This window comes from Lissotriton vulgaris, chromosome 8 (genome assembly GCF_964263255.1).
Source record: "Lissotriton vulgaris chromosome 8, aLisVul1.2, whole genome shotgun sequence".
NCBI lineage: Eukaryota > Metazoa > Chordata > Amphibia > Caudata > Salamandridae > Lissotriton > Lissotriton vulgaris.
The window spans coordinates 1,508,178,339-1,508,204,922 of record NC_141696.1 but is presented as its reverse complement, the minus strand read 5'-3'; the positions used below and the strand labels follow the sequence as shown (position 1 = coordinate 1,508,204,922).

Below are 26,584 nucleotides of genomic sequence, written 5' to 3'. Positions count from 1 at the left end.
GACCTTCCTCCTGTGGTCGCTCTTCGGATGTGGGGGACGGCGGCGAGGGCGTGGTTGGCTGATCGGAGGTGGCGTTTGGGAGCGTAGAAGTTGACTCGGCTGTTGAGGTAGCGCGGGCCTTGGTCGTGTAGGGCTTTGTGTGCGTGGGTGAGGAGGCGGAAGGTGATTCTTTTGTTGACGGGGAGCCAGTGAAGGTCTCTCAGATGTCCGGAGATGTGGCTGGTTCGTGGGATGTCGAGGATGAGTCTGGCTGAGGCGTTCTGGATCCGCTGGAGTCTCTTCTGGAGCTTGGCGGTGGTACCGGCGTAGAGGGCGTTGCCGTAGTCCAGTCGGCTGGTGACGAGGGCCTGGGTGACGGTCTTCCTGGTCTCGGTGGGGATCCACCAGAAGATCTTCCGTAGCATGCGTAGAATGTTGAAGCACGCCAAGGAGACGTTGTTGACTTGCCTGGTCATGGAGAGGGAGGAGTCCAGGATGACGCCCAGGTTTCGTGCATGGTCTGTCGGTTTGGGTGCGGTGCCCAGGGCGGGAGGCCACCAGGAGTCGTCCCAGGCGGAGGGTGAGGAGCCCAGGATGAGGACCTCCGTCTTGTCCGAGTTCAGTTTCAGGCGGCTGGTCGTCATCCACTCGGCTACCTCTTTCATCCCTTCGTGCAGGTTGGCTCTGGCGGCGGCGGGGTCGTTGGTCAGGGAGAGGATCAGCTGGGTGTCGTCGGCGTAGGAGATTATGCTGAGGTTGTGTTTGCGTACGATGGCCGCGAGGGGGCTCATGTAGACGTTGAAGAGGGTGGGGCTCAGAGATGATCCTTGGGGGACGCCGCAGATGACTTCGGAGGCCTCTGACTTGTATGGTGGTAGGCGGACTCTCTGTGTTCTTCCGTCGAGGAAGGAGATGATCCATTCCAGCGCCTTGTCCTGGATGCCGATGTTGCTGAGGCGCCGTACTAGGGTGCGGTGGCAGACCGTGTCGAATGCCGCGGAGAGGTCTAGGAGGATGAGGGCCGCTGTTTCTCCATTGTCCATCAGGGCTCGGATGTCATCGGTGGCGGCGATGAGGGCGGTCTCGGTGCTGTGGTTGGCTCGGAAGCCGGACTGTGAGGGGTCGAGGGATCCGTTCGTCTCGAGGAAGGCGGCCATCTGCTTGTTGACGGTCTTCTCGATGACTTTGGCTGGAAACGGGAGGAGCGAGATGGGGCGGTAATTCTCTTGTCTTCTGGTCTATTGTTCACCCTGAATGTCATTAGTATGTATTCTCTATATCCAATTGATGGATCGTTCACACTAGTTTTGAAAATGTTTAGGCGTTTGATTTCAGTCTTGCTAGTTCAGCTGCCTCAGTAGGAGCGTGTTTTAATTTACTCAACACATTTGCTTACCTTGACAAGAGATACAACTTCTGTGTACATAAATGTGAACTTAAGAATGAGAACACTATTCTTAATGTGTGTACTTACTTTGACAATATTGCCGGAATCAATCTTCTGTATTCAATATTTTTGTAAGTTATTTGTAACCTTAATATCTTGACAGCAAAATCAATAAAAAGCAAAGCAATAAAAACGGACTTCAGGTACACAGATCATAAAATAACTTGACAGTTCCTATAATACAAAAATGCAGGTCCAGATACAAGCTTGGTATCCTGACAAACAGTCTATTTGGGGAGTTATTCATTTTCAACAATATTAAAAGGATAAGGAGTAAACGGTGGTAGTCATGAGGCACACATAACTCCTTGCATGTTGCCCGCAGTGGGCTACGCGAATAAAAGTCTTTGTGGTGTACTTGCGGAAGACTTAAAAAAAAAAAACTAGACAAATTGTGGCTGTAACCTAAGCACTCAGTGAGCCTGAAATGTAATACAGTTGGGAAATATACCCCTCTGAAGAGCTCAATAAACAACTAGCCTTGTCTCTGCAAAGAAGCTTGGTCTTCTCTAGGTACCCTAAAAACCAAATTTGTCTGACTTTCCTACTCATTCTGTACACGCCAACAATCGTGTGATGGAACATATCTTGGGTACTCTGGATAGCTGACATGTTTCCTCCCAGTACCATTGCAAACATTTCTGGAAATGGTATTAAGGAAGCACAGGGTTTCTGTCAATTCCACACAACTCAGGAAAAAAGATTAAAATATCTATCGCTAAATGAGTGGTCCCCATACAGTAGGAAAAAATCAAGGAGTTATCCAAAATAATTTTTTTTAAATCCAACCCTTGCCGTGTATATGTTCCAAAAGGTGTAGACTCCTAATGTCTCTACTTGTCAGTACATCACTGTCCCAAACCTACCTTTTCTAGAGGAACACTTTCTCCCATGAATCATATTACCTTGCTTATGTGAACATAACACAAAAAAATGAGAATCTAGAATTCCCCAAGCCTTAAAACGAAGGTGTTAGACCTTTCTGCTTCTGAGAGTCCCCTCACCACTATGATTTCTTTTGTTCCCCCGTACCTCCCAAAATTTGTCGTTTTTCTTTGTCTGCCAGGACTTTTTATGTGCTGTTTCATGGGGCTAGACGTTCCTTGACGCCCAGTTGCTCACAAGGTTTTTGGCACCTATTTACAAGGTGCCTGGCGGAACCTGTGGCATTACAAACTGGGGTTGTCAACCTGTATGAGTGGCCCTAAAATGGTGGACACCCTTTTCCCTCATGTGAGTGACTCCCATTGGAGCCTCCCTGAACTCTGGCCTTTTGAGGTTTTGGTGCCCTTTGTTTGACGCACATTCCTGATAGGAATACCTTTGTTTTCATCAGATACACAAAATGGCTGCTCTAGAGCCACAGTACGGTGGCTGCTAGTGACCAAGATATACCTCAAAAGTGCCAAGGCATTGTCACAGCCAGAGAAGGTTCTAGAACCTTCTGGAAGGTGCCAGCACCCCAAAGCACTGGCTATAAAAGGCCCAGTCCCTGGCGGCCATTTTAGAAAGAAGAAAAGAAGAAGGAGATTCCAGACTTGACACCAGATTGACACCTGCCCTGTTGACCCCCTGAGGTGGCTGGTAGCGTAGGCAGTAGAGTAGCAAAGGTTGCTGGCGTTGTTTCTGACTGGCGTTCCAGTCAGCTGCGTGAGTGATGACCTTGCGCCTACAGCGCCTGCCTAGCAAGTGCCTCATTGCCCCAAAGACTGTGGCCATACTTGTAGTGCCTCCCCGCCCCCCCCCCCAGTGGAGATATCGTGACTGATACTGCGTGTCGCGAGACGAGTGCAAGTTCGCCGCGATCTTCAGAAGTGCCCCCTTCGCGACAGGCGCCTCCAGGAGGGAGCTCGGACGTCTCCGAGCCCCACCGCCGTAGAGCGCTTCCTGTGCGGACTGAAGGTGAGGTGGTGCGCCGGGGCGGGGAAAGGCCGGCCTTCATTGGGCGAGACTAGCGTCTCTGCCCCTTCCCCAGTGAGCCGGAAGCTGTAGCTGTGGGCGGGATCCACCCCGTATGAGGAAGTCGGAGGGAGGACCGTGGAGCCCCTGAACACCCTATCGCTGGCGTGAGAAGTGCTGCTCCCTGACTGAATCGCTTACCGATTGCAGCCGATGCGAGGTGTGCCCGTTTCTTCAGGTGGGGTGCAGCGTTGTGAAGGAACTGTGAAACGGCATTCATTTGACTGAGCGCGAAGGTTGTGTGACCCCTCCGGCAGCCCGTTCGTCAGTCTAAAGACTTTGAACTGGTGCCGCCTGTGTGCTAGCGGTGTCAAAGCCTGTAGGCGCGGATAGATTCCACCGGCAAGCAGAGATCTCATCCCGGTGGCAGCGGAGTGCAAATGCTGTATTCACTGTGTTTCCTTGCCTTTTAGATACACGCGCATTACTCCCTGAGTGAACCCTAAAGAGTCTAAAGCTTATTTTGTGCCTAGGGAAGCCCGTACTCATTATCCTTGAAACCAACGTGAACTGTAAGAGTTATCTTTCCAAGCTGAAACGTATTGCAAGTGTAATCTTCCTAAAGCATTTAATTGGTGGCAGCGATACCAGAATGAACATGTGGTTATTTATTTAAATGAACCAGTATTTATTCTGCTATATGAAAGTGATATTTATTTTTGATATTTATTCCTGATATTTATTCTATTTATCTTGCTATTTATTCCTGAAGACCTATTTACAGTATTTATTTCAGTAACTGAATCCCAGAGATTTGTGACTAAAGAAATGTGAATGTGCTTTCCCAACTGAACCCTATTTACAACAGAGAACTTTTACATAAAGGAATCGTATTTTTCTACAGCAGTGGTGTGGTGTCCTTCTTTTTGGTGTGACTGCGCAGGGAGTTATTATTGGGTCAGAGCCGGCTTAACACTAAAGCCTTCACTTGCCTTGTCACTTGAGCCAAGCTACCCCCCTTTGTGCTGGGCTTGCCCATCGCAGGTCCAACAGAAGGCATATGTTACTGGATGTCTATCACATATTTTTGTTATGAGCCTAAAAACACGACATAACCTCCCAGACATAGAACTATACAACTTCCTCGCAATTAAAACAGCCTTACCAAAATCAAAGCACCAAGCATAAACCTTCGATCTTTCAGTATATAGAGAACATAAACAAAGTGGGACACCAGGTGTCTCACTAATACACGCTTCTCAGCCCTTTCTCCTCCAAACTTAATGCTAAAAATACCAGTTATTGGGAAACGCAGCTTCCACACTTACCGAGCAAGAGATAAACACCCTTTGGGCGGCCCCATCAAAAAATATTATCTCCCCAGTGCTAGCACAGACGAAATTCTGGTTACTACACCAAGCATACTGGACACCAGCACGCTTAGCGTCGATAGGACTGAGAGATGTGTTATATGACATGTCATATATTGTAATGTGAAAACACCAATAAAAAAATAAAAATAATAAAAAGAACACTGTGATGTACAGCCAATCTTGTTTGATGCCAGTTCATTGTTCCTAGAGCTTACTGGGAAGACCGACATTACCATATTGTGTGAGAGGATATAGTATAGTATATACCGTTCAAAATATCACAACATTTATTACTGCTACATAATTACCTGTCTTTTGGACTGTTTTAAATTAAATCAAATTAACTGTGAATGGTGTCCTGCAAAGTTAGGATTTTTAAAAACAAAGGCATCAAAGAGTAGAGAGATTACTATTTTTCTTTCTTCAGAAATACAACTGGATATGCCAGTGGCTGTACTAGTGAGTGAGTGGGTGTCTGAGAGGCTTTATGGGTTCGTGAGTGGGTGTGTGTGTAGATCGATTAATCAGTGAGTGAGTGTGTAACTACTGCTATGGGTCTGGAATGGGTTTGAGATTGATTGCGTGGGAGTAGGGTTGGGTGTATGAAAGATTTTATGGGGGTGGTAGTGGGTGCGTCAGATTAATTCTGTGGATGATATCATCAGTGATGTCATTTGAGATGTCATCAGTGATGTCACTGACCATGTCATGAGTAATGTGATATATGTGAGGTTATAAGCAGTGCATTGCGGGGATGCACGTTATAACTATAACTGCTGAATTTCACAGGTTTTGTACGTGTACAATCTGCCCCTAAAGTAAGTTAAAAACATTACATTTTAAACAAAAAAAAGCACTGAAATTCACCACTTATATTTAACTGAAGTAACTATAACTCATGCCCTGTTCAATGGCATTGAATAATATCATTGATTAGAACACTGGGCTTGGTGGGAGCACAAGTTCTACTTAGTCCAGTAAACTATAACTGTTGAATTTCAGTGTTGTTTAACTGACATTTTCACCTAACTATAAAATCACTTTAAACTTTGTTTTATCAGTAAATATATGTATATATAAATATTTATATGTATGTGTATGTGTATTTATATATGTGTGTCTGTGTGTGTGTATGTTATGATGTATATTTATATTCAATGAAAAATACCAAATGATAACGCTTAGATATACTTAGGAAAATCTTTTCCCTATACAGACCAAGCTTAAATTACACAAACTCTACAGTTATAGTTTTAACTTTCACTTACAACTTCTCATATGACATCATTGCATGGTACAATGGTGAGTTATAGCTAGTGTTGTCTGGTTAGCGAGCTGAAACAGTCTGTAATAAGGTGCGCAACTTATACTAATTTGAAGGTGGTGGATACATTGTAAATTTTAATAACTATAACTGTAGGATTTGTAAAGTTTGTGTTGTTTAAGCTTGGTTCATATTGGGTAAAAAAAAGTTTCACTAACTATAACTTAGCTATAACCTTTGGTTTTTCTCATTGAATTTAAATGTTTTTTCAAATTTTAATAACATTGTTTTTTACATGGTAGAGTCCAGTGTTGCAAGTGGAGAGTTGCTATGTGGAGTACAGTACAGTGGAGGAGAGTGTTGTAATTTCTGTTGTCATAGAGTGGAGTATTGTAGATTGGATTAGAGTGGAGTGGAGCAGAATGTAGTGGTGTATCGAACAGTGGAGTATAGTGTTATACAGTGTAGTGGCATGGTGTCCCAGATAGTGGAGTTAAGTATCGTAGACTGGAGCAGTGAGTTGTACAATGGACTGGTTTGTTGAAAAGTACAACAGGGGGCCGTAGACTGCCATAGAGTAGAGTGTTTTAGAGTGGAGTAGGATGAAGTGGAATTTCCTAGAGTGGAGTATCGTCAAGTGGAGTGCAGTAGAGTACAGTGGACAAGAGTGTCATGGAGTGGAATGCTGTGTTATTTGTGGAGTGGCGTATTGTAGAGAGAAATTGAGTGGCATATCATTGAGTGTCATACAGTGTTGTACATTGGCCTAGAGTGGATGGGCGTAGATTGGAGTAGAGTGTCATAGAGTGTACTACAGTGTGGGAGAGCAGAGATGCATACAGTGGAGTAGAGTGATGAACAGTGGAGTAACTTACAGCCCAGTTTAGCATAGTGGTGTTCAGAGGGATAAAGGGCAGAAAAGTGGAGTATAGTGGAATGAAGTACACTGGAGTGGGGTAGAGTAGAGGGGAGTGGTGTGTCCTAGATAATAGTGGCGTGGAGTGAGGTAGAGTGAAGTGGTCTAGCATACAGTCAAGTAAAGTGTAATAAATTGGAGCAATGTGTGGTACAGAACAGTGCAGTAGTGTGTCATACAGCTCTGGAAATTGTTGTAGACTAGAATAGAGTGGCATACAGTCTAGTTGAGTTTTGCAGAGTGGAGTGGCGCAGAGTGGAATGGCATACAGTGTTATAGAATACAATGGCATTGACTGGCGTACAGTGGAGTGGCGTACTGTGTGAGAGTAGAGTGCAGTAAAGTGTGGTGCAGTGGCATACAAAGAATGAATGAATGAATGAATTGTATTTATATAGCGCACTTCTACCCTCAGGCCTCGTAGCGCTGTATTCATACCGCAGAGGAACCCTTCCTGGCTTTCCATGTGAGTTGTCCACTCCTGGGCACCCCCAAGGTGAAGCCAGGCATCCCCAGCGCTGCTGGGGCCGACGTGGAGATTAAGCAAGCTATTGCCCAGAGTCGCAGCGTGGGACCCATGATTAGAATAGGCACTGAGGCGAGAATATCAGGTCCAAGGAGTTTTTGAGCCCAAGACCCGCCGAGGCGGGAATCGAACCCTGGTCCCGGGCCAGAGCTCCGCATCAAGGTCTGCCGCTTCTAACCATTGAGCCACACTTCTCCACAGAGTTCGGTACATCATTGTATAGTGGTCTAGAGTATTGTAGAGTAGAGTGGAGTAGAGTGTTGCACAGCAGCATACAATATAGTACAGTGTTGTGCAGTGGAGTGAAGTGGTATATACAGAAATAAATGTCAGAGAGTGGCACATAGTGAAGTAGAGTGTTGTAGAGTGGAGTTGCATAGAATACAACTGTGTGCGAAATAATGTAGATGCATAGAGTGGATTGTTGTATAGTAGTGTAGAGTGAGGTAGAGTCTCCTACAGTGGAGTACAGTTTAATGGAGTGGCGTAATGTAGTGTGTAGTAAAGTACAATAGAGTGCATTTGTGTGTTGAAGAGTACAGTAGCATTGAGTAAAGTGCAGTGGAGTAGCATAGGTAGTAAACTGTTATAAATTGAAGTGGGGTCTTGTACAGTAGACTGAAGTGCTGTGTTGTATCGAAAAGTGTCATATATTGGAATAGAGTGTTTTACAATGGAGTGTAAAGGATTAGAGTATTGAGTTGGTTAGTGGAGTTTACGGGGATAGAGTGGCGTAGAATATTGTGGAGTGGCATAAAGTGTGGTACACTTTTATAGAGTGGAGTGATATGGAGCGTCGGAGAGCGTCATACCATGGGGTGGCGTAGAGTGGGGAGTTTGTTTGTTTATTTAACAGTTTGATATCTTGCCAATAAGGCAATACAAACAATACACTGAGATACATTAAAATTAAAAGAACAACATACTTCTTAAAACCTCCATACATCATAGAAGTGGAGTGGCGTACACTGTAGTGGCATAGAGTGGATTACCATAAAGTGGATTAGCATATAGTAGAATACCGTACAATGGAGTGTAGAAAAGTGGAGTGGCATGGATTGGAACGGTGTACTGTGGAGTGGGGTAGAGCGGAGTAGGGTGCAGTGGATTAGCGTAAAGTGGGGTGGCGGATATTGTAGTGGTGTTGTGTAGAGTAGAGGAAACTGCTATAAATTGAAGTGGTGTCTCAAACAGTAGAGTGCAGTATTGTACAGTATTGAAAACTGGTGTGGAGTGGAGTATATGGGTTGTACAAGGAGTATATGGGCATAGAGTTGAATACAAATTGGGACACTGGAGCGTACAGGGATAGAGTGGAGTAGAGTCTAATAGAGTGGCATAGAGTGTAGTAGAGTTTTGTAGAGTGAAGTTATATAGAGTGGAGAAGAGTACACTGGAGTGGCGTATAGTGGAATAGCGTACAGTGAAGTGGCATTAAGTAGAATTGAGTAGACTAGAGTGGCGTAGAATGTAATACGTACAGAATGGGTACTCACAACTTTCTCTCTGGGCCAAAATTACAGTCTGGTTTGTGGCCGAGGGCCGCACTAAAGGGCCTGCGGGTGGGGGCGGAGCTATAGTTTAAAAAAAAACACCACGCACACACAAACACACATACACACCACCTTTTCACATGCCGCACACCCCAGAAAAAAGAAAGTGAATGAGCAATTAAGATGCCTTAAAATTTTGTCTTGTTAGATTGCTGTTCATCAGAGCCAAAGGTCAAATGTCTGGCTATTTTGTCTTCTTTCAAATTACTGTTTATTCTCGTTACATTGAGATTGGTGTTTATGTGTTGTTCTCTGAGTGCAAAATAAGAGGAGTGTGAAAGGAAAGGCCGTAGGATGTAATTTTTCTAACACAATAAAATTAAAATATATGTAAATATATTCTACAATTATTTCAAAATATACGAGCAGTTACTAAAGCACAAAGGAAGCCCTGTTTTTGTAATTCGGAAGTGTGATGGAAGTGAAGATTTTGAATAGGATCAAAATTAATCAAGTCACTTAACTTTGTGATGTGTAAATGAAACCGATTTCCAAACATTGTTATTTGTGCACTATATAAATTTATCTGTAAAACTGCAAATCTGTAAACATTTGGAGCCATTTCAATGTAAAATGTGCGGTCTGTAAAAGACTGTAGGCTACCGTACCATGCTAAATTAATATGTTTGCAACAGTGTGTTCCAAAATGCACCACTGGCTTCATACCACACCCTTATTACTCTCCTGTTGAATGGGCGTGGCTCATTTGCTAGACTTTTGAGTGTGACTCCAGGATTTCTCAAAATCCCTGTGTCTTTAGTGATGTAACTGTGATGGCACCACCCACACTGTGAAATCTGTTCTAGCACCACTTCTTCTTGATGAAGTCCAATATCCTTCATACTATTCCTCCCCCTGCCCCCCCTTACCGGCTTCCTAGAATTTTTAGAACTTCTCCACCAAAATCATCATCTTGAGGCCTCTTTTATTTTTCACCATTGTTACGCCCCAATGGCTTGGATTTGTTATGTTTACAACACAATAAAGATTTATTTACATAAAACCTGATCTGTGCACCCTGCTTACACATCTGTATTTTGTGGCATAATGCACTGTAATGAAAAAACTTTCAAATGTTCTGTGCGAACGTTTTGTAACAACAGGTTAATAATTTACACCAAGTGGCCTTAAGCGCTACCACGCAAATTAAAACTTCACAGCAGACAGTTACACATGTAAAACAAAATAAAGTTGAATGAAATTTAATGAAAGGCTAACTTATTGATCAAAACACGGCCTCCTGCTGCAGTCCTCAATGGTAGCAGATAGTGCTGGTTGTAGGCGACGCAAGAAGTAGAGGCTGGAGGCGGAGAACTTTTCAGCAAAGGCGACAGAGAGTGCAGCTGCAGGTGGAGTGAATTGAGCTGACCTCACGCAAAGATATTGTCAGCAAAAGCAGCAGGATACTTTCCAAAAGGCCCCTTAAAAGTCAGCTGTGAACCTTCAATACCTGACTTTTAAAGGGCCTTTGCTTCCCGCCAGGCGTGTTATGTCACTGAGGCTCTCAGCAAACATGGGAGAGGGCCGTGGAAGCATGAGCAGTGAAGCTGCTCTCGTGTATGCTAGCAGACTTCTTTGTGTTTCATGACCCTCTTGTGTTTAGCCCTACATGGTCCGTGGGCCGCAAAGGAAGGTCTACTGGAGCCACTATGAGTCCCAGGTGTAGTGTAGTAGCACACAATGAAGTGGTGTAGACTGGAGTGGTGTATAGTGGGTTGGGGTAGAGCGTAACAGCATTCAGTGAAGTGGCGTATAGTGGTGCGTGGTAGAGTGTAATATCACACCGTAGAGTGGCAATGACTGAAGTTGCGTACAGTGTAATAGCGTAGAGTGGAGTGGCGTACAGTGGAGTACATTGGAGTGGCATAGAGTAGAAGAACATAGAGTGGAATGGCTTAGAGCAGAGTGGCGTACGGTAGAGTGGTGTAGACTGGAGTGGCGTACAGTGGTTTGGGGTAGAGTGGAATAGCATATAGTGGAGTGGAGTGGAGGGGCGTAGAAAGGAGTGGAGTCCAATGGTCTAGCGTAGAATGAAGTGGTGTCGAGTGGAGTACACTGGAGGGTCATAGAGTGGAGGAGCGTATAGTGAAGTGACATACATTGGAATACCAAAAAGTAGAGCGGTGCACAGTAGAGCATACAGGGCTCGAAAAATCCACTCGCCTGCTCGTATTTGCGAGCCAGATTAAATTAGGGTGAGCTGTTTTTAGTTCCTACCTACCCTTTCTGGCGAATAAGATGATAAACTGACTTTTGACTTCTGTCTCTGAAAGCAGAACAAATGTGACAAGATAACAGATTTAAAGGCATCTTTATTGCTCACAAAGTGAATGAGCAATAAAAATGCCTTTAAATCTTGTTAACTTGTCACATTTGCTCCCAGAGGTCAAGTTCATTACAGTTAGGTCGAGGGATTTTTTATGTTACTAGGCTTGCAGGTCTAGCAATAATTTTTTGATTTTTCTTGCCCTGACGTAGAGTGTAGTGGTGTACAGTGGAGTTGTGTACAGTGTAATAGGGTAGAGTGGAATCTTGTACAGTGGAGAAGTGTAGAATGAAGAGGCATAGATTGGAATAGCATAAAGTGGATTAGAATTGGCGTGGCATACAGATGTACGTAAAATGTAGCAGCAATATAGATTTGGTGTGCAGAGTAAGGCAAAACAGCGAATTGCAGTGCCTTGCATTTCTGTACATTTGCCAATCAACGTATGGTTGCCTTGCGTGGGTTTGTAAATCCGACTTAAGTACTGCATTGCCCATGCAACACCATTCATAAAACAAGAATACCACACGCTAATATTACAGCTAGGCCTTAGTTATAATTTGGGCCATAGTATACCACAGTAACTTTGCAGTGTACTGTGGTACATAGTGTAGGATGGTGGATATCTGACTATATGGTTACCCCAACTTTTTGCCAAATGTTTATCTGGTTTTCAACTTAGTTGGCCTGGGATCCTGCTAATCAGGGTCCCAGGCTATCTGCTCTCACTGTAAAATGGACTCCATGTACTTTAGGTACATTTCCAATTGGATATTGGGTCACCTTATGAGCCCCTGTATTGTGTGCCATAGGTACCCAGGGTGTTGGTGCATCCAAGGCCTACCAGGGGCTTCAGCATGTATTATGCCACCCCTGGCTGGCCATCCAAACAGACACAATGGCTGATCACTCAGCTGGGGCAAGGTTGTGTAAACACCCCTTGCTAAGATATAGTATTCCTATATCTACCCTTATATATAGACACATATATACCTATAAGTCACTCCTATGGCAGGCCTTGACAATCCTGAAGGCAGAGTGCTTGGTTTTATGTGAGATGGTGCTCTAGCATGAGCTGAGCCAGTTTGCAGCTTTTGGAACCATGTCCTTATAGCTGTTCTATGATATAGCCATACCATATACTCTTAAGTGCATTATAATCCTCGCGGTTAATGCTAACTTTGGTTTGGCTTTATCATAACATGTAGTTGCAGCTTTATCCGGTTAAAGTTAAACAGAGCCTCAGCATCACAAAATGGATGCTGCTGCCACAGACACAAGTCTGACCTCCTGCAGCTGGGAGCCCTTGCAGCAAGGGAGGCCTGGACAATAGGTTTCCTGCCTTGTATGTATATATATATATATATATATATATATATATATATATATATATATATATATACATACATACATACATACATACATACATACATACACCCCCACATAACCACTGTAAATATTTTACACAAAAATGTAAATAACATAGTTCAATGGTATCAAGCTTTCTATGTGAATAATGTATAGATGGTAGTCCTAACAATAATCACAGTCAAATGTCGAACACACTTTTTTATTTGCACAATGCACTTTATTTGTCGCCATTTTGGAACAGGAGGAGAGAAAGGAGTAAATGCACACTCAGTAATGGCCGCCATATAGATCAACCATGTACCATCTTTTATGTCTAGTAACAGCAGAGGCGGACTGTTTAAAATGGCGAATATGTATGTTCACAAAACGACACTGACGAAGCCTTGAGCGAAACGCGTCTGTCGGGGGTGTAAGGGGTTCGGAAGCAAAATAAAGAAAAAATAACATCTCACCTGAGTGCTGGCCGTTTTTTCTGGTAGATCACTGGAATTGTGGAACGATGTCCTAAGCGCCTCACCAGCGCTGGCTACGAGCACCTGGGACTGCGTGGAGCGGCGGCGGTGGTGTAACGGTGGAGCAATATATATATATATATATATATATATATATATATATATATATATTCACATATATGAGACATACAGTGTGAAATGAGACACTGCCTGGGGCACACAAGGTGCTCCATGCATAGCCCGGTTCAAACCAGTTGCTCGGGCCCACCAGCCCCAGCTCTGGCGTGAAACTGGACAAAGGGAGAGGGAGTAACCACCCTCTTCCAAGGTTCCACCCATAGGAGGGACCTAGTAGGTAATACAGCCCCTTAGATTAGTATAAAGCTAGGAGCTGTGTCTAGAGACTTTAGATTATCCTGAACTGAAACTCTGGAATGAAACTCTGGACCTTCGACATTCTACTGCAACTAGAAGACTGAAGAATCTCCCTTCTGGTCAAGGAGTGACCACCCTGTGCAAACAGGCACCATCAGTGACTTGCCGGTTTGCTTTGTCGACGCTCCCGCCATAGCCCGAAGACTTAGCGACTCAGCTTCTGGACTTCCAGACTTCTCTGACCCCGACCCACATCCACAGCAAAGCTGAGACCCGTAGCGGACACTAGAGACGTGGGACCGGACTACCTGCAGTACCTGCTTTTTGCTAACTGTGCAGCTTCTGAGGCGTCCTCGAAGTTGTGCATTGGGACTTGAGAAACCCCAACACCGAGCCGTAAGTGCACCGAAGCTCAGCCCTCCATACTCCACGAGTGGGGGCCTGCTCCTGCATTTCTTCCCGACGCGTCTTCACGGTTGCTAGCCCGCTGGCTAGTGGCCCTCTTAAACACATCTTTATGAATCAACACCGCTTGCCTGGTTGCTCCGGGCTTGCTTCTGCTTTCCTGTAAAGGGGAAGCTCCTGAGACCTTGCTGGTCTGAACAGAAGCCGATCCTCCCTTCCTGCGTGGGTTACCTTTGCCAAGGGTTGTTGACTCCAATCCGGAAGCCGACACCGCCAACAGCGAGATCCTTCGTGGGACAGTCCGTATCTAGCTCCTGGTTGGCTTTGACGCCTCCTGGTCCACGTGGCTGCTGAGACAAGCTTCACTTCTTCACCTGTTTGCAGCCCGACATCGCCTGGTTCCTTCCTGGTCACTGGCTAGTGACCCAGACTCTGTCCCCACTGCTTTCAGGTTCTTCACTGCTTCGATCCACCCTTGGATCCAACCGGACATCTTCCTCCTGGTCGCCTGCAGCATCTTTGTACAGCTCTCCATAGGATTCAACGACGAAACCCGACACGAAAGAACACCTATGCACCCGGCTTCCCTGGGTGAGGTAACTCGAGTACTCCGGTGCTCCCGTGGGTAATAACTATCCAAGTGTCCTAGTTTAACTGGGTTTTCCCGTAGTTCATCCAGAAGTGCCCGAAATCCACTACTTTACAAACTTTACGTTCCCATTGAAAGTCTAGGAGAGCCCGCGTGTGTGTTTAGACACTGCACACGCATCCTGTGAGACTCCTACTTCCTAACCTGTGGTTGTTCAGTGTTGCCCCAGCGATTCCCTAGGCCCTAGGCCTATTCACCTGTCCTGAAGTGGTTCTTATACCACTTACTGAGTATATGGTTTGTGAGGCCCCTAGGGCAGAATTGTATTTGTGCAACTTATAGTATGCTTATTGAGTAGCTTGTGCTGTATCTCTGACCTCATAAAGAGTGCATAGGGGTTGTGTTAGTAATAAATACATATATATTTGATATATACCTTGTGTGGTGTCCTTTCATTTGATATTCAAGGGGTTATTATTGGTAAAACAATTGGCTTCACATGCTCTCTGAAGTATTAGCCTAAGACTGCTTTGTCCATGCTACCACTAGGATAGCTGGTCTATAAGGTTTACTTTAGAACCATCACCATAAGGTTTGTTTGGACTGATACAGGGTGCCCACTAGAATAGTTGACATCACATATCAGGCCAACTTCTCACATATAGAGATAACGGGCCAGTATATAATTGAGTAATGGCTGGTTTTAGATAATGAAAAGGCAGTCATATTGTTTTTACTACCCTTTGGCTGTGTTCAGTGTTAGGGCCTTAGATGTAGGTAAGTTGTAAGTCCCTAACTATTACCACTTTATTAAAGTGTTAATAGGTAGGAAAATGTATTTATATTTTAAACAGGTTTACAGCCATGTACCTTGGTAGTTTTGGGAAAGTTTGGGAACTTCCATGAAAGATAGCACTGAGTTTAAATGCCATATAACTTAAAAAAATACCTACCCTACTTAACTGCAGTACCCAAAAAGCATCATCTGTGCACCTTAATGTATACTCCTGCCAAATTTCATGAAAATCTGTTAGGCCATTTTCGTACTACATCAAATGCAATAGTTTATGGAAAATGCATTGGTCGAAAAACGTGTTTTGGCACACACCCTCCCCCCTTTCTATGTTTGCAACCCCTCAACTATTCACCACAAAAATTTCCATCATCTCAAAATGCAAAAAATGCTATAGGTCTTGAAAGGTTTGTGGTAATTTATCAAACGAGTGGAAAGTTATTTGGGAGATTAAATCCGAGTAATTCCTATCTCTGGGAATAATAACTTTAACTACAGAGTGGAAATCAGATTTAATGTGCTTTCTTTCTTTTTATTCATTGTATTTGTTATGTATTTCTTTATTGGTTTACATAATCATGTGGCCATAAAGTTGTCTTTTAGTTGTTTATTTGGTAATTCTTAACCTTTACATATGCAGTATAGTTTATTTTTCGGCCTTCCTTGCTTAGTAGGATTGTGCTATATATGAATCCCAAATTGAATGAAAGACAATCATTACTGTGTTGTTTTTTTTAAATTGAGGTTCTTATTCTTTTTCCTAGTGGCCAATTATGATGTTTTCCAAATAGAAGTTTGTAAAGGTCACTGCTAGGTCATTTTTTCATTTTGTTGCAAAGGGGGACATAAGGGAGATGGTTTTTGTTTGGCTTGTTGGGCACCGTTTTATTTTATGAGCCAGAGAGCATGCCAGGAACACTTATTCTATTATGTATTTGTTTATAGGTTTCCATTCAGTTGTTCATGTAGTAAATCTGAAACTTTGCATATGCAGTCTAGATTATTTTTTGGGCTTCCTTGCTACTTTTAGTAGTATTCTGCTACACAGATATCATTCATTTGTTTCCTGTATAACTTCAAAACCACTTCATAACATCACTTGTAATAGCAAAAAGAATCATCTACATAGTTTAATGTACATTGCTGTAAAATTTCATTACAATCCGTTCAGCCGTTTTGCCGCTATTTGACATACAAAAGTCGATGTAAAATGTATTGGAGTGCAAGAGTGTTCAGGGACTCCCTTTTTTACTTTGTACTCCTTGACCAAATGCCACAAATGTTCAATCCTTCACAATTGTAATGGGTGCAATAGGTCTGCAAAGTTTTTGCGAAGATTTGTCAAAGTGGTGCAAAGTTATTAAGGGACTAAAAAGTAAGAAATTCCAGTCTCTGGACTATAACTAAAGAGTAAGACATACATATGTGTGTGTGTATCTATATATAAGTTAAACATATATATGTTAAACATATATATGTTAAACATATGTGTAGATACACACACACAATACATATAGATGTATATACATACTATAAATAGCTTCTCTACATGAATGAACTATGCCTTTCCGGAATATTGCCCACAGGAGTCACCATATAACCTTTTAGTTTCAGATTCAGGAGTGAAGCATTATCATTTCAACGCATTTATTGCATGCCAGCCCAAATATCAACCAATGTGCACACAAAAATTGCTATACCCCATATCATTATTAATTACACATACTTTCATGTTATTCTCCTTCATCTCCTGATTTCATTTCTTTAGAACAATTTATTAACAACTGCTTTCTCCTTTTTCTGTTGTTTCAGTTAAAGGATCAAGAAAGTTAAGTCTGCCAACAGATCTTAAGACTGATCTTGGTACGGTAGGCGAAAGCCGACATTTTTAAATGTCCCATACCTTCATTTGAGCACAAACATTTTTTCCTACTGACTCATACATGAGATTGCAAGATCTCCTTTTGAAGAATTTCACTTCAAGAGGCTTTCTTTAAACTCTGCCATTAAATCCATTCAGTCCTGTTGGCAGCATTCTGTCTGTGCCACATTCATCTTACCAGTCATGGTCAATTGATGACATTTAACGATCTTCATTCTGTTCCCTGCAGTGTCCTGGAAAGGTCACTGTATGGGTTCAGAGCGCGTCCTTTCAAATGCCAGCCCGTGTTAAAGGGGCATTTTGCAAACAAGCTGTCTATTGAGTTTTCAGTATCCTTAGGTGCACGTGTACGGAGATGCCTTTGATCATTAATAAATGGCATGTAATAAAAGAAGATACAGTGATGTAGTAAACAAACAAGAGGAGCACTCCAATGTGAAAAACAGCTGTCAGAATAATCAGGTCAGACATTTTATCACGCCAAGAAGAAAAACCTGTAGTGCTTACGTTGCAACAGAGGATCCTAACTGGATTCTACTCATGAATTTACAATAAATAAAATGTCAAACTGTGTTGATGTCATGCACGTTCCTTTCCCCGTCTTGCTCTTTGTCAGTTAACTCAACCATGAAAGACAATAGGTTTCCCATAGATCTTCGCATAACAGAGCTACCAGAACTGTTTATATTATTTACAGCACATCATTAGAACACCTTTCCGTAGACAGCTCGTCCGCGTCAGTGATTCTCTGAAATTGACATGCTTCAGATGAACAGACAATTCCCACTAAAGTGTAATTTTTTCCTTCCCATGTTTCTCAGCCTTCCAGCAGCACACTACACCATCTGCTCCTTCCTCAGCTTCACTTCGATGGCATGCTCGTCTCCTCACTGCCACAGTAATGCCTATCACTCCCTCCTCCTCTACCAAGTGTTTGCCAGTCAATGAGGAGTACAGAGTTGATTTCTGGGCCTCCCTACTTTGTTAGAGTCATGAACAGTGGCGGCTCGCAGAAGGAGTGCTGCAGGGCGATGGGTGGGTCACGGTGGGGGAGGGGCTGAGTAGGGGATTAGTGGAGTCGAACATACGATGGGCAGGAGTAAAGTAAGTAAATAAATAAATAAAAACTATTTACCTTGTGCTCGCTGCATCTCTGAGTTGTCGATGCAGCGAGCACAAGATAAATCGTTTTAGTTATGTATTTACTTACTTTACTCCTGCCCGTCGTATGTCCGACTGCATTACCCCCCCCCCCAAGCCAGCCCCTCCCCCACCCGACTCACCGCCCCGCAGGACTCCCTCTACGAGCTGCCACTGGTCATGAATATTGTTAGATGATCTTGCAAGTAGGCTCCCGGCTGGCAGTTGCTCGAAGATCTTGGTTGGTCTCACAATTCCTGCTACAAGTAAGGGTTCCAACTTGTATTTTATCCTTGTGCAGAGAGTGTAGAAGCTTGATGCTGCTAGTAAAATAGGGGAGGGAGTCTGGTGAGTGCTACTCCAAATACCTCTTCTTTTCACCCAAAGCCCAATACAGTCTTTCTACACCACCCCCCAACCAAGCCAACCTATTTCTCATAGTCAGCCTACAGCTAACCCTCAGAGCCCCTGTTTATCCTCTCCTCAAACACGCAATCCCACCCCACCGCTCCTCAAAATCCACTCCTCCTCAATCCTTCACATTCAAATCTTACACCTTCAGTCACTACCCTAACATCAGATACTACCCCATACAAAAGCACTCCCACAACCTTCTTTAAAACAAATCTCATCACACAATTAATCACTTGCATTGATCCCAAAATACCAAGAAATGTCCACTCTGCTCTTCATGCCCACACAAATAACACACATTCTATCCCAACTCTACCTCTGTTGTCAAGCAACAAAGACACCAATACTTACTCCCCAGAAACACAGCAACACATACACACTTATTTATGATCCAGTGCAGAATTTAGAGCCAATAAAACAGACCGCAATTGCTCCACCACCACTCCTCACCCATGCACCTTCCAATTTCAACATGCACAAAAGAAAGCTACTCCACACCACTCTTCAGAACCTTGCCTCCTCTTGTCTATCTCACAATAAGGGTAACTTTTAAACACAGCTCCACAGCCTATCAGATCAACTTCAGCCAGTTTCCCCATAACCCACACACTGCACCCACAAACAACATATTTTTTGTCCTGCTACACTTAATACCATCAATAGCACACCACCTACCACTTCAAAGGAAAATACTCACCCCCTACAGCACAAATTCTCACCATCTCCTAAGCAAGTTCTTTAAATTGTTTACTCATAAATTCTCCTTCTAGTTCCAAAAACAAGTTCCACATCTTCGAACTATTGACAGACAGAGAACCTGACTTACTCTTCATGAGTGACTTATTGCTGGGGAAGGCACAGCATGAGCATTGCATGAAACTGTTCCACCAGGCTACCAAACTGTGGCATAAAATGCACTAGCAAAGTTAAGACGGCTAGCCATAATATTTAAGGAAATAACAAATCTAACCTAAACCGAGTGGGGTTTCCACACAAGATTGTGAAGCCCTTCTTGTCGGATGCAACCCTACCCCTTTTCCTAAAACATTCTCCTTCTTTATAGTCCATTGCCTAGCGATGGAACATTTCCTGAAGACTTTCTAGACACAGTTTCAAACCTTCTTACCCAATATTCAAACCAATGCATCCTTGGTGACCTCAACATATGGTTTGACAAACCTAATAGGCCCCAAAATGACCCTTACTGGCCGAGACATGCTCAGCATATAACACCTTATCCGCAAACAGATACATTGCAGGACACACATTAGAAAACCCAGACGTAGTCAAATTCCTGTGGATTACTCCAGTCAAGTGATCAAACCACCACATAAGACACCACAACTCACCCCAGCTAACGTTACCTTACCTGCAACTACATATAGACGTTGGAACAAACTAAGTTGGAGGACCTACAAATCCTCTTGACCTCCAAAACAGATCTGCACACAATACATTCTGATCAAACACTCTATGGATGTCTCCATGAAGCTTTTGATATCTTAATCTCACTGAAAACATCCAAAGATTAAAATAAAACAAGCAGCTTGGACGAATGCAGAATTAAAAATGATAAAACAACAGTTGCCATGCTTCAATGCACCTGACTTTAAACAAACAATCCAATAAGAAAATATACCTCCACAGACATTTAGAATCCGTAACACAAAATGTACTGATAGATATTTTCATAAAGTACCCATCCAATTTTTCAATATTTTCATTACAAACAGGCAAATCATTACACCACCAGTACAGGCATGTTGGCTTTCTACTTAACCCACAAAAAGGCACAGTTCTAACCCCTTTCTAACAAACCCTCCAGGGGTAGGTTACCGCAGCTCAATCAAAGACCTTTCATCAACTTAATTTCTGGATCTTGTCAAAGCAAGCAGGACAGTTGGTTTGCCACCCTCTGACCCTTGTCCACCACAAATCTTTAAACACATTCTTTTAACAACTTCGCCTGCCTTACCAGTCACAACACTAATCAACAACTCCTTAGCAACTGGTGTTTTTTCAGGAGACTAATAAAAAACCATACATGCATCAGAATTGAAAGAAAGCAAACAAGAACCCTCAAGACCCAAACAATTGCAGACATGTAGCAAGTGGACCAGCTTTCACCCAGATGTCACAATTCATTGAAGATAACTCCCAACTTTCCAACTGCCTAACAAAGACTCTATCCAGATAAAGACACTGAATCAGTGAGTAGCTCCATCTGGGATAGCCTTAAAACACAGTGTTCCATAATAAGGTTGATGTCCTACTTCTCTTGGACCATTCAGCTGCCTTCGACACAGTCATGACAAACTAATTTAAAGATTCAAGGAGGCTGGTGTACAGGATACAGCTTTCACTTGGATCACATCCTATCTCCACAATAGAACAATTATCATCCATACTCCTTCTTTCTCATCGAAACACTACAGCATACAAACAGGAGTCCCTCAAGGTTCTATCATCTCACCCATGCTTTTCAACATTTACATGAAACCCTTACTGCTTCTGATCAGTGTTGTTGGGTTCTTCTGCTATAACTACAGAGAGGACACACAGTACTTATTTAACTGGAAAACCCCAAGGGCTTTGGAAACTCCAAAATCTTCAGTCACCTCTGGGCTGTTGATCAGTGGATGACATGGAGCCACCTCAAATTGAATGCATCCAAAATTGAATTACTTACCCCAGGCAACTGGAATACGTATGGCCTTCTCTTACGTGAACCTTTGTGATCAATTTTCACTACCAAAAATATCCAAGGAGGTCACAAACCTCAGCACTACCATAGACCCCAAACTGTCAATTAATGCCCAAGAGGATAAAGTATCCAATCAAGCTTTCTAACAATGAAAATGCTGTGACACATTTTCTAGCATCTCAAATTTCCCCACAAGGTCCAAGCGACAACCTCTCTTGTGCTATGAAAACTTGATTCTAATGGTCTATATCATGCTGCACCTTTATCAACTATGACAAGATTACAGAGAATTCATAATTTTGCTGCCACACGCACACATCTGCTGTCTTGTGAGCCCTACATTGGTTACTATTTGGCAGAAGATCCACCTTCAAGCTGCGTTATATCACCCACAAAGCAATAGTTGGCAAAGGACCAATTTTCATCCGGAAGAAAGGTACGAAATACATACAATACATGCAACAAAGGATCCTCCACTAAAGACTGTCACCCCGCCTCAAAATCCCAGCATACAAGAAAAATTAAACATGAATAGAACATTTTTCTTTGTCCAGGGAGCCGAACTGAACTGTGAAATTTGGTATCCCCAGACATAAGATTAACTGACAAACCACCTCAGCTTCAGAGGATTTCTCAAGTGTTATCTTTTCTCTACATCACACCAATACTCATAACGTAACAATGTACAGTAATAGTATGTACAAGATATTCAAACTATAAATTAAAACTTAAAAAGATAGAAACATCCTATTCAAAAGAAATATTTTCTATATATAAAAATAGATGCATGTTTATGCAGAAATTAGTATGTCATTGCATATAGATATGTGTCTAGATGAGTGTCTATGCTCCTTTGATGATAAGACATATATGTTTGAGTATGTAAAATGATTGTAAGTAAGTAAGTACCTGTGGTTCAACAATGGCCCAAGGCTTTAGAGGCGCACACAACAGGAAACTTCAAACCTGCCGTTTTATTTTCAAAGGAACGAAACTTGGCACAACATTCTCGGGTAACATTGCACGACCTGACGCGTTTCGAGTTTTCTCTTCATTTAACACACCAAAAATTAAACAGTCTTTGTGTATTTATGAACAACAAGCATGTGTATGTCTGTTCGTGTAAATATTATTATATGTATTTAATTATGGATGTAGATATATAGGCATGAATTCAGTGTATACAAATATTACTAAGTGGAATGCATATGTGTTCTAGGTATATTTTTAGATGGGTGAGTTTGCCTATACACATGTCTATATTACTTCTCGTTATTAAAATTGTATATTAAAAAATATTAATGTATCATTATGCATTACATATATACTTATCTCATAGTATACAGATACCATATAAGTAGGTATTTGTGTTTATGCTTATTTCTAGCCAGTACATATTTTTCACAGTATGTAAATAGGATTTATATAAGGGTATACTAGTTTATTTCCATATCTAATATATAGATTGTATGTATTTATGTCTGGGTATGTAGATGACATTGTATGTGTGTCTCTATCGACATTAGATCGTGCTTCCTTTTTATAAAGAGTTAAATAAATATAGATAAAATTAGTTTAAACTCTATATTTATGCACAACTTACATGTAAATATCTGACCACATAACAGTTTTTATATGTGTGTGTACATACAGGTGTGTGTGTATATATATAGTAGGTGTTGTACCTTACACAGAAAATGTAATAAGCATAATGTGAGTATGTATGCATATGTATACATTTTGCTATAAAATTAAAGGTTTGGTTATGTCTCTACACATGTATATTTTAACATTCAATTATTGGGAAAATATTGTCTTTCCTTCTACCTCTACCTGTCCCTTCTCTCTCTGGCTCACTGCAAACCTTTCTGACTACTACGGACCCCTAAATATCCATTCAAAACTCTTCCCTCCTTTATCCAATTAATCTAACTAATATGCAAACATGTCCACCACTCTCAATACCATCTAACATCTTTTCTTTACTAATCCACTTTAATTAATCTATCCCTTTCAAAAGACTACAGTAAATGCTAATGCAGAAACTTAAACTTACCACAACTAATCCACAAGGGAAAAGGAAACACATATTTCTTCTTCTATTACCCATTTAACTGTAATCTTGGGTCCTGGAGTACTCTGCTACTCGCCACAGAGCACTTTAACGCCTAATCAGGGTTAGCAAGCACTATATAAATACAATAAATGATTACAATAACTTAGATCTCTTATAAAGTTAGTAATCCATTTATGTTCATTATTGGCAGTTGCTCTTCCAGCTGTTTGTGTCTTGATGGAAGCCTCTGGTCACCGACACTCACTTTGAGATTGCCATATTCCTACAGATACTAACATTACAGTTCACAGAACCCTTCACAATTTCCAGTTGCCACCAGTCCTGCGGTTCTTGGCTATTCTGATGATGCCTTCCCTACCTTAGTGGTTGAGTCTTGTGTTTTTTTCTACTTTGACAGAGATAGGTCTAGATCAGGGGTCTCCAACCTTTTCACTCACAAGAACTACTTATGTTTAATGAAAATCCTCCTGAGCTACTAATATTATTAGTGTTGCACACATCAGACAACATTACGTTAGTGGCCACCCCTGCAAGATTACAAGCCATGATCATCTCACTGCAGGGTTGCCAGAAGTAAAGTAAAAAAGGCTATATCCATTTTGGAATGTCTCTACAATGGTAATACATTATAGCCACAGCTGCAATGCTACTTGGCACTACAGTAATAATATTAGTTATAAATCTTCCAACATAATTTATCATTAAATTATCAGCATTAAAAAGATTTTGGAAATTGTGTCATTAAAATACACTAATTTTCAGATCAAAAACACACTTTTAAATTTGGTATACTTTTATTAATTCAACCGAGCTACAGCTTCTAATTTAGTAGGATGAGATGTACGCAGGAACTCACAAGCTACTAGTCAGAGAAGACTAGTCTAGAATATCTGTTTCCCCATCATAGTTATGGCATGTTTAAGAGATTTTGCATAGCCCAATATAAAAAACACAAACACATCCCAATTTCTGCTGCACGTGCACATGGAAATCTGGAGAGGGAAACTACCTCTTGTGGGTTCACAGCTGAAACCTTCAATGGAATGCATGCACACAGCTTACTAACTAAAGAAGCAAATTGTTCACAATGCCGGTGCTGCCACTAGCATAATCATTAATTTTACTGTGAGCTAATCCTTATCCTTCCTAAATATCATGATTACATTCTCTTTAAGTATTAGTTAGATAATGGTTCCTAAACTCGTTTTGGATAACGTGAATTGGACACTTGAAAATCCATATTAGCTGTTTTCTAAAAATCAGTATTCATTCTATGGGTGCAGACTTAGATGTAATACCGTTGTGATCCTCTCTGTCTACTAGAATTTAATTATTGTAATTTTAGAATAGCCAACTTGATTTCAATATTTTACAATTAAATAATACATGTGAAAGTTTTTGTAACGTTAATTTGTATTTATTTATATTTTTAACTATTTTAAATCATCTAATTTAATTGAACATTATTTCCTATGAGATTTTATTTTAAGACCCTACCTCCATTATGTTCTATGGGAGGGTGTGGCAGTACCAGTGGTTGGCCATGTTTAGTGTAATTTCCTACAAAAGAGTAAGATATTACAAAAGTGTAGTTTGTTAATACAGAAAGATAGTAAACTTATTCAAAAGTGAAGTTTTTGTTTATCAGGCCCATGAACATTCAAACCATTAATTCTATATGATAAATAACCTTGTATAATAATGTAAAGTCATCAGATCAATGACATTGAAAGGTAAAATATTTGAAAGATAATGGTTTTTAACACAAGACTGATGAGAACATTGCTGTGTTTATTAGTGTGCAAATTGCTCATATTTTTTCGCGGGTTATGTGAGTGTACACCTATACACTGAGATAAAGATTAAACTGAAAGCCTATTCAATCTTATATACACAGAATATTGTGTGCATGCACACTACTTTATGTAGGCATGACAGAGAGATGTGCTAAAATGAGGTACAATGAACATCTCTCAAATCCATACTAATGTAATAAAGAGAGAGCCCAAACCTTTGAGGCGGGTAATCTCAGGAACCACAGCACCAATCACAACACCAATACAGCGTTGGAAAGGGCAGTTGCAGCAGAAGGACATAGGCTATGCAGACACCCAACATATACATTTAAAAGGTAAAAGAACCGTGCCAGCAAAGTAGTCCCTTGTGGGCGTGTCTGCGTTGTGCTGTGGGCGTTTGCTGGGGGCGTGACAAACGCTGGGGGCATGTGGTACGTTCTGCCCTTCACGCCATGTCTCATATTGTGTGCTAATCCCACCCTGCTCCCTTTAAATACCCCTGCACCCCATAATCATAACCCACCCTTACTCCTTAAAATACCCCAACACCCTTAAACTCTTACCCATCTTAACCCTATAAATATACCCCGTACCCCAAAACCCAAACCTAGCCCTGAACCCTAAAAATACCCCTGTACCCCAAAACCCAAACCTAGCCCTGAACCCTAAAAATACCACTGTACCCCCAAACCTACCCCTGAACACTAAAATACCCCTGTACCCCAAAACCCAAACCTAGCCCGGAACCCTTAAAATACCCCTATACCCCAAAACCCAAACCTACCCCTGAACCCTAAAAATACCCCTGTATCCCCAAACCTAGCCCTGAACCCTTAAAATAACCATGTACCCCAAAACCCAAACCTACCCCTGACCCCTAAAATACCCCTGTATCCCAAAAACCAAACCTAGCCCTGAACCCTAAAAATACCCCTGTACCCCTGTACCCCAACCAAGCCCTGAACCCTAAAAATACCACTGTACCCCAAAACCCAGACCTAACCCTGAGCCCTAAAAATACCCCTATACCCCAAAATCTAAACCTAGCCCTGAACCCTAAAAATACCCCTGTACCACAAAACCCATACCCATCCCTAAACCCTAAAACTACCCCTGTACCCCATAACCCAAAACTATATATAAGGGGAGAGGTGTTGGCCTAACGGCTAGGGTGCTCGACCTCGGACCTGGGGAACTGGGTTCGAGTCTCGGTAATGTCGCTAAACATCCTGTGATTCTGGGCAAATCACTTAATCTCCCCGTGCCTAACAAAAATTAATGTGTATCCTCATGTAACGTAACTGGTGCTATGTAAAGCGCTCTGATAACCTATTCGGTTCAAGTTCGCGCTATATAAAACTCT

The 26,584-nt window shown here is 42.0% G+C and overlaps 1 protein-coding gene across 5 annotated transcripts in view; it reads left to right on the top strand.

Moving 5' to 3' along the window:
- Positions 1–26,584, top strand: part of STXBP5L (syntaxin binding protein 5L) — a 1,891,501-nt gene that overhangs the window by 1,462,376 nt on the left and 402,541 nt on the right. The window contains exon 21 of one of the 5 annotated variants that reach the window (XM_086935620.1): positions 17,021–17,071. The exons of the other annotated variants lie outside the window; for them this stretch is intronic. Coding sequence (XP_086791746.1) covers positions 17,021–17,071 — 51 coding nt within the window. The remainder of the gene's footprint in view (positions 1–17,020; positions 17,072–26,584) is intronic. 5 annotated transcript variants of the gene reach the window in all.